General features: G+C 44.1%; 1 protein-coding gene across 1 annotated transcript in view; it reads left to right on the forward strand.

Moving 5' to 3' along the window:
* Positions 1 to 3,395: 3,395 nt before the first annotated feature.
* Positions 3,396 to 16,727, forward strand: part of spop (speckle type BTB/POZ protein) — a 28,555-nt gene continuing 15,223 nt past the window's right edge. Inside the window, 3 exon segments of the mRNA XM_056406976.1 lie at positions 3,396 to 3,468; positions 5,818 to 5,907; positions 5,910 to 5,944. Coding sequence (XP_056262951.1) covers positions 3,396 to 3,468; positions 5,818 to 5,907; positions 5,910 to 5,944 — 198 coding nt within the window.

Below are 16,727 nucleotides of genomic sequence, written 5' to 3' on the forward strand. Positions count from 1 at the left end.
ATTACCCAACTGCCACCATTTTTGTGACAGTTAAGTGAGCGCGCCATCTAAGAATATGGCACTAAAGATTGCTCTATCGGTTCTGGATCATTTAGAATCCAATTTAATCGAGGCCTCCAGCTAAAAAGTCAAAATAAAAACAAAGTACCTTAATTAAGAAAGCTGGGTGGCGGTGGACTGTTTACGTGGCAGATCACTGTTTGGCCTTCTCATACTTTGTCCCTGTGGAGACCGTTTTCTAATACAATATTAGTTCTCATACTTTATGGGAACAGGAGTAGTTAGTGAGAATAATTACTGGATAATCAGAAATGAAGGGAACGTTTTGAAATGTACAGTGAGTGCACCGTTTTGAAATATAGCAGGTAAATGATAAAAATCCCCCTGAAGGAAATGCTCCGTGCTCAACCACTGAGGAGCTGAGGCGTGTGTTTGACGTGTCAGATTGGATTTCTGTCTTTTGAAGCTTTTGGATGAGGCAGACTCTCAGGCTGTCATGCACGCAAAGGCACTGGCCAAACACTCATTGTTTGATTTGACCCAGTCTGTGAGCCGGCATACATTTTGATTTGCCTTAAAGCATTCCTGCAGTACTCAAAGCAAGAGGGATGAAAACAATCCAAGATCTGAAGGCTGTACTACGCCGGCGTATTTTCACTGGAAAGCTTGACATCATCTGATGAAACACCACATCCGCTTCAGTCTTCCCTTGAGCCCCCCCACTGGAGAGTGTGTGTCTGTGTCTGGATCCTCTGATGGTCCCCCACTTGCTAATTGAGATAGATTCAGGCAACAGCGGTAGCCCCCCCCCCCCTCCTCACACTGTACTCGGGTGGTCTCGACTTGGCCACATCATTTCTCTCCCTGGCTTAATGTGCTGCTTCTCTCCTCTGAGGCTGCTGGGTGGGTTGTAACTTGTATCCTCCTCCTTTCGCCAGAGAAAATCCTCCTGTTCTGACAAGTCTGAGAGGAGAGAGGGAAAGTTCTCATCCTCGGCCGCAAGCTGTTTTGTATTCAAATAGTCTCCTTGTTAAGTCTCCCCGACAAACAATGGTGTTGTTGTTGCGTAGCCAAAGGCAAAGTGAGCATATGTGTGTCGAGTGGAGTTGCTGTGGGCTGCTTCTTTATTTTGTTGCTGGAGATTCAACGTTTGTGTATTTCGTTGTTTGTTTTTCTGCCCTCGGTAACTGAGGGAGGTGTTCAGGCAGTCCGGTGTGGGTGAGTGGAGCACGGCCGACGGAGGAGGAGCTACTGGTCAGCCTAACATAATCAGATGGTATAGACATTGGTAGAAAGGATGTCAATAGACATGTTTGTGCTGACACCAGTTTATAGAGCTCGGTCTTTAATGGGGATTAGATTTTCTTCTGGGAAAGACTCATGTTTTTACGTGTTTTCTGCTTCATGCAACGTTAATCAATGCGTCTCGGGAATTATCTTTGATTTCTGATTTCTTGAACTCTGTTCCTGGTGAGATGAAGATTTATAGACGGCTCAGTTAACGGATTTGCTAATTACCCTTTCCCGTCAATATGTTTTGAGAGATTGGGAAGTGGTCGTGAGCGCGGTCCGTCCGCGGTTGTGAGTCGGTGGTTAGTGTCAGGATCTCTGCTGAAGTTGAATGTGTAAAGGAGAGGGCCAGAAGAGTGACAGACACGGCGAGAGCTGTTGACTCTGGCTGCTGTTTCATCCGTTATTTTTCAGCATGCCAGCTCGTCTTCTGGCGACCTTCTCGCTCTGTGTGCCAACCGAGCCCCTGAGCCGTCTTCCTGAATATGGATGCCGCCGCTCACTTATCATCTTTTTTTTTTCTTCACCTTCTCCATCACCTTCAGTATATTTTTTTTGTCAGGGTGACAACTGTAACCCTTCGATGCGTGAGTATTATCACAGGGCACATGTCTCACAAGGCGCATGTCTCACAAGGAGCATGTCTCACAAGGCACATGTCTCACAAGGCACATGTCTCACATGGCACATGTCTCACAAGGAGCATGTCTCACAAGGCACATGTCTCACAAGGCACATGTCTCACAAGGAGCATGTCTCACAAGGCGCATGTCTCACAAGGCGCATGTCTCACAAGGAGCATGTCTCACAAGGCGCATGTCTCACAAGGCGCATGTCTCACATGGCACATGTCTCACAAGGAGCATGTCTCACATGGCGCATGTCTCACAAGGAGCATGTCTCACAAGGCGCATGTCTCACATAGCACATGTCTCACAGGGTGCATGTCTCACAAGGCGCATGTCTCACATGGCGCATGTCTCACAAGGAGCATGTCTCACAAGGTGCATGTCTCACAAGGCGCATGTCTCACATGGCGCATGTCTCACAAGGAGCATGTCTCACAAGGCGCATGTCTCACATAGCACATGTCTCACAAGGAGCATGTCTCACAAGGCGCATGTCTCACATGGAGCATGTCTCACAAGGTGCATGTTTCACATAGCACATGTCTCACAAGGAGCATGTCTCACAAGGCGCATGTCTCACAAGGCGCATGTCTCATAAGACGCATGTCCCGCAAGGCGCATGTCTCACATGGTGCATGTCTCACAAGGCGCATGTCTCATAAGATGCATGTCTCACAAAGGCGCATGTCTCACAAGGCGCATGTCTCACATGGCGCATGTCTCACAAGGAGCATGTCTCACAAAGGCGCATGTCTCACAAAGGCGCATGTCCCACAAGACGCATGTCGACCTTGCGAGTCGGGTTTTTCACACAAATTCCATATTACTTATCAACTGCGCTGTGACACAAAACACAACCTCCTCTTCGGCACTTGTTCATCTTTCCACCAGTCTTTTTCACCACTGACACTTTCCCCATTAGATACCCCCGTTGTGCTGACCCCCTCCAGCTCTGTTTGGTGTTCTGGCAGAGGGGGTGTGTTCACGCCACGTCGGCCAACTCACTAAAAGAGTAAGCAACAGCCATCTGACCCGTTTCTGATGCCCCACGAGAAATGGCAAATTGGCATTAGCTGATCCCCCCCCCCCCCCTTTCCCACACACACACATCAGCAGTGCTTTTATGCATGTGCACATTCACACATGCATACACACACACACACATGCACCTCACTGCCTTGGGTACACACCAAAGAAGTCACACCTCTCTCCCTTACCCCCCTAGTCTAGTGGAGCTTTTTTTTAGCACTCCTCATCACCTCTCCTCACCTCTTCCTCTTGGCTCGCTTCCTCCCCCCTGTCTCACTCTCATGCCAGCCTCTCTCCTCACACCCGAGTTCAGCTTCAGATACTGCCACTGGGGAAGTCCTCACTCATCACTGCTAGTCTTGTTTCATACCCAAATAACACAACTTCACAAGGAGCGTCCGTGCCTCGGGACTTCATCTGGGTCTCACATTGGAGGTCTTATCAAACATGTTCAAAGGACATGAAAGTGTGGCTGAAAGTCAACAGAAAGAGTTTCTTCAGACCCTGGAGAGGGATACAGGTACTGTTACTGCGTGTCTACCCAGCCTATAGCAGTACAGTGTAGCGAGGCCACAGCAGTTTGAATCTCTTTTCAAACCTGCTCAGCTTCGGATGAAAGCTCTACAACAATCACTCTTTTTTTTAAACATCGACACTCTCTCTCTCTGTTTCACTCGGTGGCAGAACAATGAATGGAGGAGAGAGCTGTGAAAAAGCAGAAGCATTGGATTTGTAATTTTTGTGCTTGCGTGCTCATGCATGTGTCTGTTTATGGTGATTTCTGTCGGCATCTTTGCATACGCCGTCTCCAGAGGGAGGGGATTACAGTGAAGAACCGCTTGCATGAGCAGTGGTGGGAATAACTGCATATGCACTGCACTCCTCCACCAATCCCCTCTTAGGCCGCCTGCTGCCTCAGATCCCAACAGAGGATTTGACACTTCTTACAGCAGCGTTGACACTCCGTCTTAGTGCTTCCCACTGATCTGCCAGCAGATCTCCTGTTGGGATCTCTGCACAAGAGCAGCCTGAAGACAAATCTGTTTGAACTTCTGGGGCTAAACACATGTTAGTCTGCACACACTGCAGATGAGCATGAGAGGTGACGACCTCTTGGTGTGTGGTGACTTTATAGCCCGTGTCAGTCGATGGTCTAAGGAGTCTTTTACCGCTTCATGTCCTTTTTAACTGGGTCTGAATAGGGCTAGGAGGTTGTTTTTGATGATTTCCCATCATCTGGCATTGACACATGACTTGAATCTGTAGAATGTCCATGGATATAGGTTGTATGCATCTCCACAGACGTCTGAAATGTCTTTAATGATAAGCTGGAGTCATTTGAAAATACGAAATAAATCAATTCAGTAGAGGCTTAAACATTTTTATAGTCTGTAGATTTCTTTTCTTCATCCTTTTGGGGATAAAATAACATTTACATTAAATTAATTCTCATCAAATCCCAGCCGGATGGGGACCTCCCTGCGCTCCTCATACTCCCTTTTAGATCTGCATGTATGATTCATGCACAAATGCTCCTTTACATATATGATAATGTATAGAGTTGATATGTTGGATGTAGACGAGCGATACATCTCCATTTACCGCTGGGCAATACTCTGATATTGTATCGCTAACTTATAGGAGACCAGATCATAATAACGCGTGATAATAAGTGTTGTCTTTTCCTATTAAAAAAGGCTGAAATACTCGCTGTTCTATTATTTGCCTTAACTCACTTACTCATTATATCTACATTATAGGTGATTATTTATTAAAAATCTCATTGTGTTACTATTTTGTGCACCAATATTGATATAATATAGATATTGAAGTATTTGGTTTACGATATTTTGATATGATCGCTATTACACTTCAGTCAATTGGGTTTGGCCAAATGAGCACGAGACAACCTCTGCTGGTGCTTTTGTTGCGTTTCTGCTCCTCAAGACACTCCAATCCCCCAGATGCATGTTATCATCATGTGTACGACATGCTGACACCAACCAAACAAAGGAAAATAATATATGAGTGAATTGGTTTCAAGTGGCTTTCCTGCATCCTTTGATGCCATTTCTGCCATTATCGGACAAGAAGTATAATAACGGATATATACAGCCTTCATTTATTAAATGTCTACCCTGATTGGACAAAGATGTGTCCTCACACAGAAACGGTCTCAGCTGAAGTCCCAGGGCCCGAGGAAGCGTTTTTGACTAATTAACAAAATGGCGGATGATGTAATTTCTCCAAAGAACGGTGTCACATTCCTCCAAAAGAGCTACCTTTCCATCCTCAATGAGCTTTAAATTGTTGTGATCTTTGCTGCAGTCATAGTGCATGGTCATTATCCTTTGACCTTGTATGAGAGCATTTGTTGACCGCCCCCACAGCGTGACTATTGTCCACACAAGAACTCCAGGACCGTTGCTGTGTCTTTGTAGTGCAGCCGAGTGTTACAGAATCCTTCCTGCCACTGTCAGAGATAATTGGCACTCCATAAATACATGATAATTGGACTTCTTTGATCCCTGCAATTTCTCACTTCTTGGCTAAAGAGGCACAGCAGTTCTGTCTCATGTTTACCACTCGTCTTTATGTGGCAGAGAGAGGATACAGTGGGTGAACCAGGGGAGAGGGAGCGACAGAGAGAAAGGGATTCTGTTTTCTTCTGAAGTGTTAAAAGCTTCAGGCAATACTTCCTGCACCCAGCCTCTTTCGCCATTGTTTCTCGGCCGCTTATGGCCATGACTCTTAACTAGAATAACTTTGTCTTTTCGCGCACACATTCACACGCATGCAGAGCTTTATCACGTTGTGAATTTTGTCTCCAAATAATCTAGTTTGTCCATGTGTTTTTTTTCTTTTCCAGCGAGCCAGAGAGCGTAACGCTTTGTCCAGGGGAAAGACTGGGGCTTCAAGAAGTTCATCCGGAGGGACTTCCTGCAGGACGAGGCCGACGGGCGCTGCCTGATGACGAGCTGACACTATTCTGTGAGGTAAAGGCCGGACGCAGATGATTTGTTCATACGGTCTTCATTTTCTGACTCGTAATCATTCCCAAAGAAATTCATAGGACAAAGAGCACATTCAAAAATGAGATCAAAATGATTATTCATATTTCAACATTGCAGACAAACTATTATTATCTTTTAAAACCCAAACTGTGTGAGGGAAACTCGTTGTAATTCCACAAAATGTATAATTTTAAAAGGACCTAAAAATATGGACTGTTGTTGAAATATCTAAATGTATTGTTTGTATGGGGGATTTTGCCTAGAGGGGATCACAACTGTAATTCCTGTCTCCCTCATCTTTCTTATTCAACACTACAGCTCATTTTATGTCCCTGTTAGTAAATAATATATGTTTTTATTGGTGCTGCACAGCCTCCAGGGTTTCGATCTCTCTCTCTCATCATCAACATACAAGCTGATTGTCATTCAGCCGGCGTGGAGGCTTGGCTCCGATTCCTCTGATCCAAAGTCGGCTGCTGCTCCTCATTGAAAATTCCCTTGTTGTTTTTCAGCTGTAACACAGGGGGCAGCAGAGGTCAACTGTCCTCTCTGTCGTCTCCCTCTGCTCCTCATAATGGAGCCGGGGAGCAGAGAAGAGGTTAAACTTTCTGGATATGTTAATGTCTTGGTTGTAATGCATGCACCCATAAATGTTTAAAAAGCATGGCATTGGCTGTTTAAAACAATTCTAATTAACCCTGCGGGTATGGAAGAGAGCACGTCTTGAAGATTTCCCTTTCTGTAGCGCAGCGATGTGCAAGTCTGTTTAAAGTGTTTCCAAACTGGACTTATTGACAGAGGGGTGGGAGGGGCAGAGTGCTGCCTCAGAGCCATGTGGGGGGGCGGTGCTTCCTGTATCTTATAGGCATATATTGTGTGTGTGTGTTTGTGCAGGTGTGTCTCGTTGGGACCTAATTCTGAGGCTGAGACTGTTTGCTGGAGAGAAGGCTGTTTCCTCAAAGAGAGCTCACGCTCTGAATGCATCCCCTCCCCTGAAGGGGAGGAGGTGGGGTCGCTGGTTGTAGTCCTCTGCCGCCACTTCCTTCCCCGTTCATTTCTGGTGCAATTAGCCAACTTCGCTGATGAACAAGCACAAAAAGGCATACCTGATTTATAAAACGAATTTCATCCACAAGGACAAATCTATGTTGTTAATATACTACTGTTAATACAAGTTGTGTACCAGAGAAAAACAAGATGAAAGGCGGAAAGTAGATACATGAAAAGGGGAGGGACCATTTGTATGTTTAAGATTGAAAAACAGTCTCATGAGGTCCTGCAGTGTGATGCCTAATAACCTAAGCTTTACTGTGTGTGTGAGATGTTGTGTGTGTTGTTGTGTGCAGTAATCAATAAAAATGACCAATAGTGAGGTCCGGTAGCGTTTTCGACCAACATGTGACATGTGATGGTTGGTGGAGTTGGGTTTTGGGTGGATGGTGGTAGGAAAGTGCAGAACGGGTGTTTGAATCTTTTTCGCTGGTGTTTCTCGACGTGGAAGTGAAGCCCAGGGTTTAACGCCAGAGTCCTGGCTCCGCTTTCGTCCAGATGGTCTCGTCCCGCATCTGAGAGAACCCCATTGCCCGAGAGCCCAGCTCTCTCCCTCTCTTCTCTTCTCTCATCCTCTCCACTTTTTCCCCTCTCTCTTATCTCTCATTCAAGCCAAATCTCCTCCTCCTCTTTTCTATCTTCCTTTCATCTCTGGCTGTCTCCCATTTTGAGCATCACAGTTTCTTCACCTTTCTCTGTGTCCCTTGTCTCTCCACTCGGCTCAGCCTCCCATACTCCCCCCATCCTCTCTTGTCTTTCTTTCTCTTTTACTCTGTGTAGTTGATTGTCAAAGAGGACGGGAAGGAGGAAAGGCCAGATCCCTGTTGGAGGGGAAACACTGGCTCAATCTCTCCTCCTGATCCTTGGACCCCGCTCGATTCATCGGCCTCTGGAGACATTAGTAATTCAAATGTAGCACAGGGAATCTGACGATATGTCACATCGGAGAGGGACTGAACAACACCAGCCGCTGTTCTCTCACTTTTTGTCTCCCCCTTTATCTCCATCTCTCACTCTCTCTCTCTTGCTCTCTTTCCACCACTGCCAAAGCGCTGCAGACACCTGCAGGTATGTAATGAGGAGATAGCTCCCATTAAAGGTGCTGCGTTGGTTGTCAAAAGAGAGCATGAGGGACAGAGCGAGATAAAAGAGGAGGGGAAGGAGACGTAGTGAGAAGAGATTGGAGGAGAGGCCTTCGAAGGAAAAGTGGGCACACTATAGGTGGCATCGAGCCAACTGGGATGACGAACAGACAAAGAGGAAAAATACAAGATGATTCGTCATAAAAAAGAAAGAAAAAAAAAAAGAGGTCAAGATGGTGGGGACTGGATTTAGTTACAGGGAGAATGTTTTGATGTTGATGAGATGTTTTTTTTAAATTTTTTATAAAGAGTTTAAATCCTCTCTTTCTCTTCACCTCTCCTCTGTTTTTCCTGCCAGGCCCGCATGGTAACCTCCTGCTCTGAGGTCATTGCTATCCATAGCTGTCCATGCTACAGGTGATGCAGATGCTCTGAGAGATATAAGAGTGAAACTAGTCAGGAAAATCTTGACAACTTTGTGCTGCCGTGATTTGCCTGCAGACGGAGTCGTGTGGACAGACTCTGGAAGGGTTACTCCACTGGAAGTGAGTTTTGACTGACTAAAGGAAGAAAAGTGGGTTGTTTTGGAATGAAGAAGTTTATGGCAAAACTTATCTGTCAGTCATGTTAAATTGGCTGCTGAAACCCACCCGTCCACCTTTAGTCAGCCAGAAGTAGAGCAAGTGAACGAGTGCTGCAGGACACATTTGGTTTATTTCTCAGAGGAGACCGACTCCAAGGAGTCGAACGCCCGTTCAAATGAACCTGGCAGGGGGGTCAGAGCGGAGGCCATTTATATGTGTACCTGTTGCCATTGCGATCGCTGTCGTGGGCTCACTTTGGTATGAAAGAAACTGACTTACAAAAAGAGCCAGATTACATGAGTAAAGTGTAATCATTTCTTGTAGAAATTCAGATTTTCCTTCCTCAAAACAGTATCCTCAGATTCATGTGGGCCTATTTGAAAGTATATAAATCAACAGGGATTTTGACAATTACTATAATTTAATCAAAAAAAACAATATTCAAACTCAACAAGTAGAATTAATTAAAACTAGCTCTTTCTCAACAATCACCAACTCTGGTTTGGTTGAAACACACCCTAGATTCCCGGAGTGAAAACATAGTGGCTCTTCCCCGCTGTCTATCTCTGCAGTAGCCGCTTCAGTGCTATTAATAGCTCGCTGAACAAGTCTGTCGCTGCATGACAAAAGTTTGAACTTTCTTTTACATGAAGCTTTGTAGATCTAATATGACTGAAGATTCAGCAAATGTATTGGCAATTTTCTCCCCTCAAATTTGTCAGGAAACAGATTTTATTTTTAATAAGGAAAGAAGATGCATCATGTGAATAGGATGGTGGGTGTTTCAGGACTGTGGAGGACACACTTGTGTCCTTTAGAATCCCCTGAAGTCCTCGTATGATCCTCAACATTTGAACGGTCCTTCGACGGGGTCCGATGATGAGCATCCTTATTATTCAGCCGTTGAAGAAAAGAAACAGCCAGTGTGTGCGAGTGTTTGACCCAGAGGACGGCCGGCACGCAGTCGATAGGCACCACTATTGTTCTTTGTCATGTCGACACGATAATAAACGCTTTGGTACTTCCGTACCGAAGCAGCGCGCCTTGACTCGTTTCTTTTTTTGTGGACATGAGTTGCCTACCACTTTTTCAGGATCATCTTTTCTTGGGTCACATCGCTGTCGGACCAAGAGGTGCTTCCTCATTTATTTATTTTATGCCGATATATTGTTTCTCCAGTATGATATGAGCCTTTTTAAACTTTGATCCATTTTACTGTCTTCTCCACAAGTTACATAACTATGCAGAAGTGCATAATTGGCTGAATTAGACATACATTAAGTGAGAGCGGCATTGAAGAGTTTTCTTTTCCAGGTGAAGTAAACTTTGCTGTGATGTGAGACAAAGAGGTCCAGATTCACAAAGACTTAAATATAACGTCAAAGATATAACTCATTCTGCCCCAAACACATATGCTGTATTTATTAATCAGTTTCACCAAGTAGAATGGAGTCTGAGTTTGCACGTCCTTTTTAAAGTGTCAACCCTCTACTCATTGCATATGCATTTCAGGGTGAATCCCACATATGTGAGGAGGAACATGTTAACATAGATTGTGTGGTCTGATGGATTTGCTGAGGTTTTTCTCTGCCTCTGAGAGGTAGGCGTGAACGCAGCAGTGATGGGATGTAGAAGTGGGAAAGACGAAGGCTAGTAAATACAAAAAAACACAATTAGAAAATCAGACTTTTCATTAATAGACTATCTGACGACCAAAATGCAAACAAATAATGAACAGATGTTGTTTGTGTTTATCAAACTTGGATTTGCACTTGACCACCAATGAACTGTGAAGTGTGCATTTAGCTGCAATTACCTCGGTATTAACATGCATATCAACACCATCTCTCTTAATACGCTAAAGACTAGTTCATTTTACAGTGACAGTGGAGTTTTTCTCTGTATTTGACCAATGTAAACATCTGTAATCCAAATGACTGAGGTATTACACATTAAGAGATGACAATGAGTACAGGGACGCAGGATTAGAGCTTTGAAAAAGTGATTTTTACTTCACATTTTTACTGTCTGGAAATGATTCAACTGCAGCCAGAGCATGTATGTCCATGTATGTGGGAGGGGGTCGTAACTCATTATTCACATTGGTAATTGCAACATGTGCGGGCTAATAATAAAAAGCTGTGCTTATGCATATTTGGTTAACATCAATGTACTGTTACAGTAACCAGGCGTTCACAGCTGTGTGACCCACAGAGAGTGATGAATACATCTGTGAAATCAGCGTCTGCGTGTGTAAACTGGAAGAGGAGCTGGTGTTTTCTTCCCCATTGGTTTATCTTCTACAAATAACCAATCTTTGATGCAATTTACCGAAATATATGATAACCACGTGGCCACGTCCAGCCGATTCGAGGTCTTCTCTTCAAGGCTCCTCCAGTGCCTCGCTCTCTCTCGGGGCGGGGTGGCAGCGGGAGAATAAATGAGTGGGGTGCTGATGTTCAGCTGTTTCCTCCTCTTCCTCATGGTGTTAGTGTGGCTCTCCTCTCCTGTCGGTGGGTAAGCACTTTGCCGGGTGACAGCACCCATCCTTCACAGCGCCCTGCCATATGCCGTGCCGATGTCAGAGGAGACGACTGCAGATGCTCCAGCTGCTCCCTCACTGCACGATGAGACACACACACACACACACTCCTACACACACGCACAACCAGCTCTCTGGGAAAAAGCGGCAGAGGTGGGAGGATGTGACGAGGGAGAAGAGATGCATGTAGAGATTTTGGTTTGGGTGAAAAGGGGAAAACAGTTCATTCATGGGTATGAGGTTAAATATATATTTATATAGTTTTTTGCATGATCAGAACAGGGAGCAAAAAAGTAAAATCGGTGAGACGATTTGGATCATTTAAAAAAGGTCTTTGGGACCTCATCAAAGTGATGGAAAAGCAGATGCTGGTTGAGACGGTGAAGCAAAAGAAGAGAATGAGCTTGATTTTCTCATCTTGTATTTTTACCGAGATAACTTATTGTCGCCGCTTTTTGAGCCACAATGGATCCTCTTGCCTGCCTTGCAGCAGCACCACATCAACAGGTCTTTTATATCCCATCAGAAGCTCGTTGCTTCTCCCAGAGTAAAGACATTAGACATTGAACAAACAGGCAACCTCTGCCTGCTTATTTATTTGTTTTCTTTTGTCCAAACATTTCCTTCAAGCACTTTAGATCGTGCCTCAGAGTCTCAAAGCTATCACTTTAGTGTCCGTGATTTTCCAGCAGAGAAAACAAAACTACTTAAAAAGAGACCCAAATGGCTGGTGCTTTCAGACGACAGGCTGCGGCTCATGCTCACTGCCAGCGGTGAAACCGAGAGTGTGTGTGTGTGTGGAGGTGAAAACCCTACGTCTAAAAGCCTGTCTGCCTGTGTGTGTGTAAGGTCAGGGTTGGCCAGGCACGCCTGGCTGTAAATCTGGGCGCAGGCCCCGACGCTCGTTCAGCAGCTTGGCTTCAAATCATGCATGAAATATGCCCCGTGCAGATATACCTAAATGCCTCTGTGTCAACGGCCGGCCGGCTGCCTGTCTGTGTGTGTCATGGACACAGCTGGGGCCCTGCAAACAGCCAACCGAAATGACCGCTCCGACGCAACACATGGGGACATGCATTATGTAATATTAATAATCTAGTTAAGTTTGTGCCTCAACAGGAAGTACCGTGGCACAACAAGTTGTTTAAGATAACCGTCCTCCTTCTTCTTTACTTTCAAAAGAACAGAAACTATTTTTTTTTTACCAAAATCTACTCCTCTTGGTTACCTTGCTGATAACAGCGGCTCATGACACTGTCTTTAGTCTCTGATTTGTAATGTGCGTTGCTTTGTTCTTGTGATGTTCTCTGATGTGGCGCTCGTTTCTCTTCCTCCTCCAACGTGATATCAGCCTATATCTTCCCAGTTTTTATTCTGTTTTCTGCAAAACAAGACCCAGAAATACAACGCATGTCACACATTGCGCTACAAAGAAAAGAGCAAACGCTATCTTGTCAGGACAGCGACTGTAAATTGTCTTACAGGTGAATAAGGTGCTTGGAAAAGAATTACAACCACTTTGCGTCAAATGAATAGCCTATTATGAAAAGAGGTTCTAGCTCTTGTCTTGTGAGAGCGCTGTTTATTTTGGACTTTTATTTAATAGTGCTGGGACTTGGGGCTTTGTTTGTTTTATGGTGGCACGGGCAAATCCGATTCTGCTATTATTTTCAGTTTGAATCAGTTGAGTCACCTTTTGTATCTGCACAATGACAGATTCTGAAACAGGATTCAGTCATTGTTAAAGTGTGTTTTTGATTTCTGGGGGCGATACCATTTAGAAGTGGAAGACAGGAAGGAAGAAGGAGAAAAGGAGCTGCAGAGTGGGTCACAACATCGAGCCTGGAGAGTGGAGGGCGAGTCCTGATAAAAAGCTCCTTATGAGCTTTAAAGATGCTCGAGCTACTGGTCTCTTTATCCTTTCTTAAATTTTTTCAGCGAATGCAGACCCCCCTTGTCAAGTCTCAGATATTCACCGTGTGATAACAAATGTAATATACGGTATTACCCTTGAACACTTGATTCAGGTTGAGTTACCATCAAATATTGACTTGGTAACAGATGAAGTCCACGATGTAGTACACTGCTGCTCCCCTTCTGTAAATGAAAATTAAACAATTTATATTGAATGTATTAGTTGTGATTCTCTCCAGCAGCATCACACAGACTCATATGATGTCTGAATTGAAACACAGTGTCGGTATAAAACAGTTAAAGCTGTAAAAGAAAGACGACCTGTATTCACGCGTATCCAATGCTCCGAGTGTAGAAGCTTTACCTATCGGCCAATCAGAGGGCTGTCCTGGCATTTATTCTGTTGCAAATAAAAAGGGAAAGTTAAATGTGGAATAATAGAAATCTATTGATATCCTGTCTTCAACAAAGACCGTCGACCCGATACTGAGGTGGCCAAATCGGATTGAACGGCGTGTCGTCATTTCAACATAACATTGGGAGCGCCAGCAGCAGCGAATGAGAGGAGGGTAAATGTAAAATAATTAAGATAAATAGGGAGTGGGCTGCGGCAGGTGCGCAGTGAAATTGAATGTGTTTGGCTAAGTTTTATTATTAAAATACGAGGTGTAATTACACAGGACCGTGATCTCTCTAATTATAAACGATTAAAATACGGCAACCATCCTGGCAGTAGTGTTCGCCAACCAGGCAGCGTTTGTGAAATATCCGACCCCGTCTCTGCCAGCAGAATTGGGTGGAATCGTTCTCCTCATTCTGTCAGTTTGTGTTTGTTTATGTTGTGGAAGTATTTCTAAAACATTTAATAATTTACACACGTCTGTGGAGAGATTGGTAATCCGTGTAACAGTTTAGCTCCACAACTTCCTTTTTGTATTAGTTGTTTTCATCCGGTCACTAACAATCATGTCATTCCAGATCCTGCTTCCCATCTCGTCAATCCAACTCCCCTCACCTGCCTCTGATCACTCCCTCGTTAGTCCCTCATTCCCTTCTCACCTGCAGCCCATCCCCTCATTGTCCCTCACTATTTTGCTCCCTCACTTCCACTTGTCCTCTGCCAGATTGTCTTGTGTTTTTCGAACCAAGCCCTCGAGCGTTCCATAGTTTGATTATTCTGTCTGTTCCGATCTTGCTGACGCTTGCAGTAAAGCATCTTTATTTGAATTATCTGTCTCCTGAGTCGTGCATTTGGGTCCACCCTAATCCCATCGTGACATTAGTGAGGGAGCTAAATAGTGAGGGACAATGAGGGGATGGGCTGCAGGTGAGAAGGGAGTGAGGACCAGGTGAAGGGAATGAGGGACTAACGAGGGAGTGATCAGAGGCAGGTGAGGGGAGTTGGATCTGGAATGACATGATAGTTAGTGACCGGATGAAAACAACTAATACAAAAAGGAAGGTGTGGAGCTAAACTGTTACAATCCGTCACTAAAACACATAACGTCTGCAAAGATTCTAGAAAGACTTTCATCAGACGTTGTGTTCTCCATTATTTCCCTAATCAAACAGGTACTTCTTTTGATGTTAGTAATAACTACCATACTTTATATAATGAAAACCACTATAGCGATTTCATTTAAACCTTTCTGACCTTTGAATTTGCGGCCATGTGTCTTCGGAGCAGTGGTAAGAGGGATTGGAAGGAGCTGACATGTTGGCCTGACCTCTTGACGATTGAGCTGGTTGAGATATACTGTACTCTCATACTGAGTGCCATATCGTTACCCATTAGTTCAGCAGCAATATGGCACAAATTACAAGGGAAACAACAAGTGTTCCCTAACTTAATGAATTTCACTTGATAAGATGTATTTATTTATTTATTTCAAACTATTTCACGCATGGCCAAACACTGTAAATCCATAAACAAACACATAAACAGGCAGAAAAGGATTTATGCTTTATGAATAAATCATCTGGGTACAGAAACTCAATGTTAACTCTGCGTTGCCTGGAGGGTTGAGAGGGAGCTCACGACAGATCCATCTTGATGTCTGAGGAACTAACTGGGAGGCGAGCGCTATGGCAAGTACTTATCCTGGGAACTTAATTACCAAAACAAATGATGATTGTGGTGATATCGCGGCAATGATTCTTCATTACTGGGATTTTTTACCCACGGTTTTACACATTATGCATTTCTGTGCTCATCATCATCTTCATTGTCATAACTAACGCCACTGGGGAATAAATAAAAGTCAGCTGGTGGGTCAGTTCAACACTTTGCTGGGACTGAAGGCCTTTTCACACCTGGTAACTCGACTAATGTGAATATTCATTGGCAATTTTTTGCATTAAAACCAAGGCTGACACCAATATCTGTGTTCAATGCATCCCACCAAACAATAAAGTTTCCCACTGTCACACAATCATCGATTCATTAGTTTTACTGATATAATAAACCAACACTCCACTCTACACATTAGAGAGTACAGCCTTTATACAAAGGGTGTCATGCTGTTTAGAAGAATTGTTCTCCCTGTGATTGCATTTCCAATAAAGTTGTGTGCAGTCTGAACTTCACTGCAGTGGTTTCCCTCAATCATCACTGAACTGATTCACATGTTGCCTGTGTGTATATTGTTATGTGATACATGGCCTTTAGTACAATACCTAATGGTCAGATTTTAATGCCTACAGTGCTCCGTGGATTTCTCAAGCATAGATATTGAGCTCGTATGCCTCCTACACTGATAATAACATAATTAGAGCTGTGGGCTACCGAATAATTTAAAGAGTCATTCATAACTTTGACATTCAAATTGTTATTATCATTAAGCTACAGAAACATTGCGTGCAATAGTCCTCCTCCTGTCTCCCCCTCTCTCTCATTCACGTCTCGTAGGGTCCATTGGACCTGGCTGGGTCTGATGCCATGGCCCTGCTGATGCTCCGCCCACTCCTCCTCTCCTCCATCTGCCTGATGGATCATGGAGGTCTGGATCGTGGTCCATGACTACTACTACTTATTCATACACTGTCATATTCATTGAATGTGTTGTTACTCTGTAATGATTCCTTCTGGTCACATGACATCTATTGCTTCTGTCCATCCTGGAGAGGGATCCTCCTCTGTTGCTCTCCTGAAGGTTTCTTCACTTTTTCACCCTGTGAAAGTTTTTTTTCCCTATTTTTTGCGAGTTGTTCCTGATCCGATGTGAGGTTCTGGGACAGGAATGTTGTATGCGTACAGATTATAAAGCCCTCTGAGGCTAATTTGTAATTTGTGTGATAATAGGCTATTCAAAATAAACTGAATTGAATATATAAACACAGTCCTTGGCTTTGTGTTTCCAAATGTCCAAGTTGAACAAAGATATTTTTAATATTTTCCAAATTTCACATGTTTTCATCTCACCAAGTATGTGTCTAAATCCATGACGTGTGGTCTGGCTGATCGGATCCCAATGTGAGCAAGATCCGATCTCAGAGCGTGCTAGACAGTTAATGTTATCGCGGCATAAGATACTTTCACCACTGCTGGCTGGATTATGACATTTTTTAAGGACATTTATAACACCTGAATAATT

The sequence above is a fragment of the Pseudoliparis swirei genome, chromosome 23 (assembly GCF_029220125.1).
Source record: "Pseudoliparis swirei isolate HS2019 ecotype Mariana Trench chromosome 23, NWPU_hadal_v1, whole genome shotgun sequence".
NCBI lineage: Eukaryota > Metazoa > Chordata > Actinopteri > Perciformes > Liparidae > Pseudoliparis > Pseudoliparis swirei.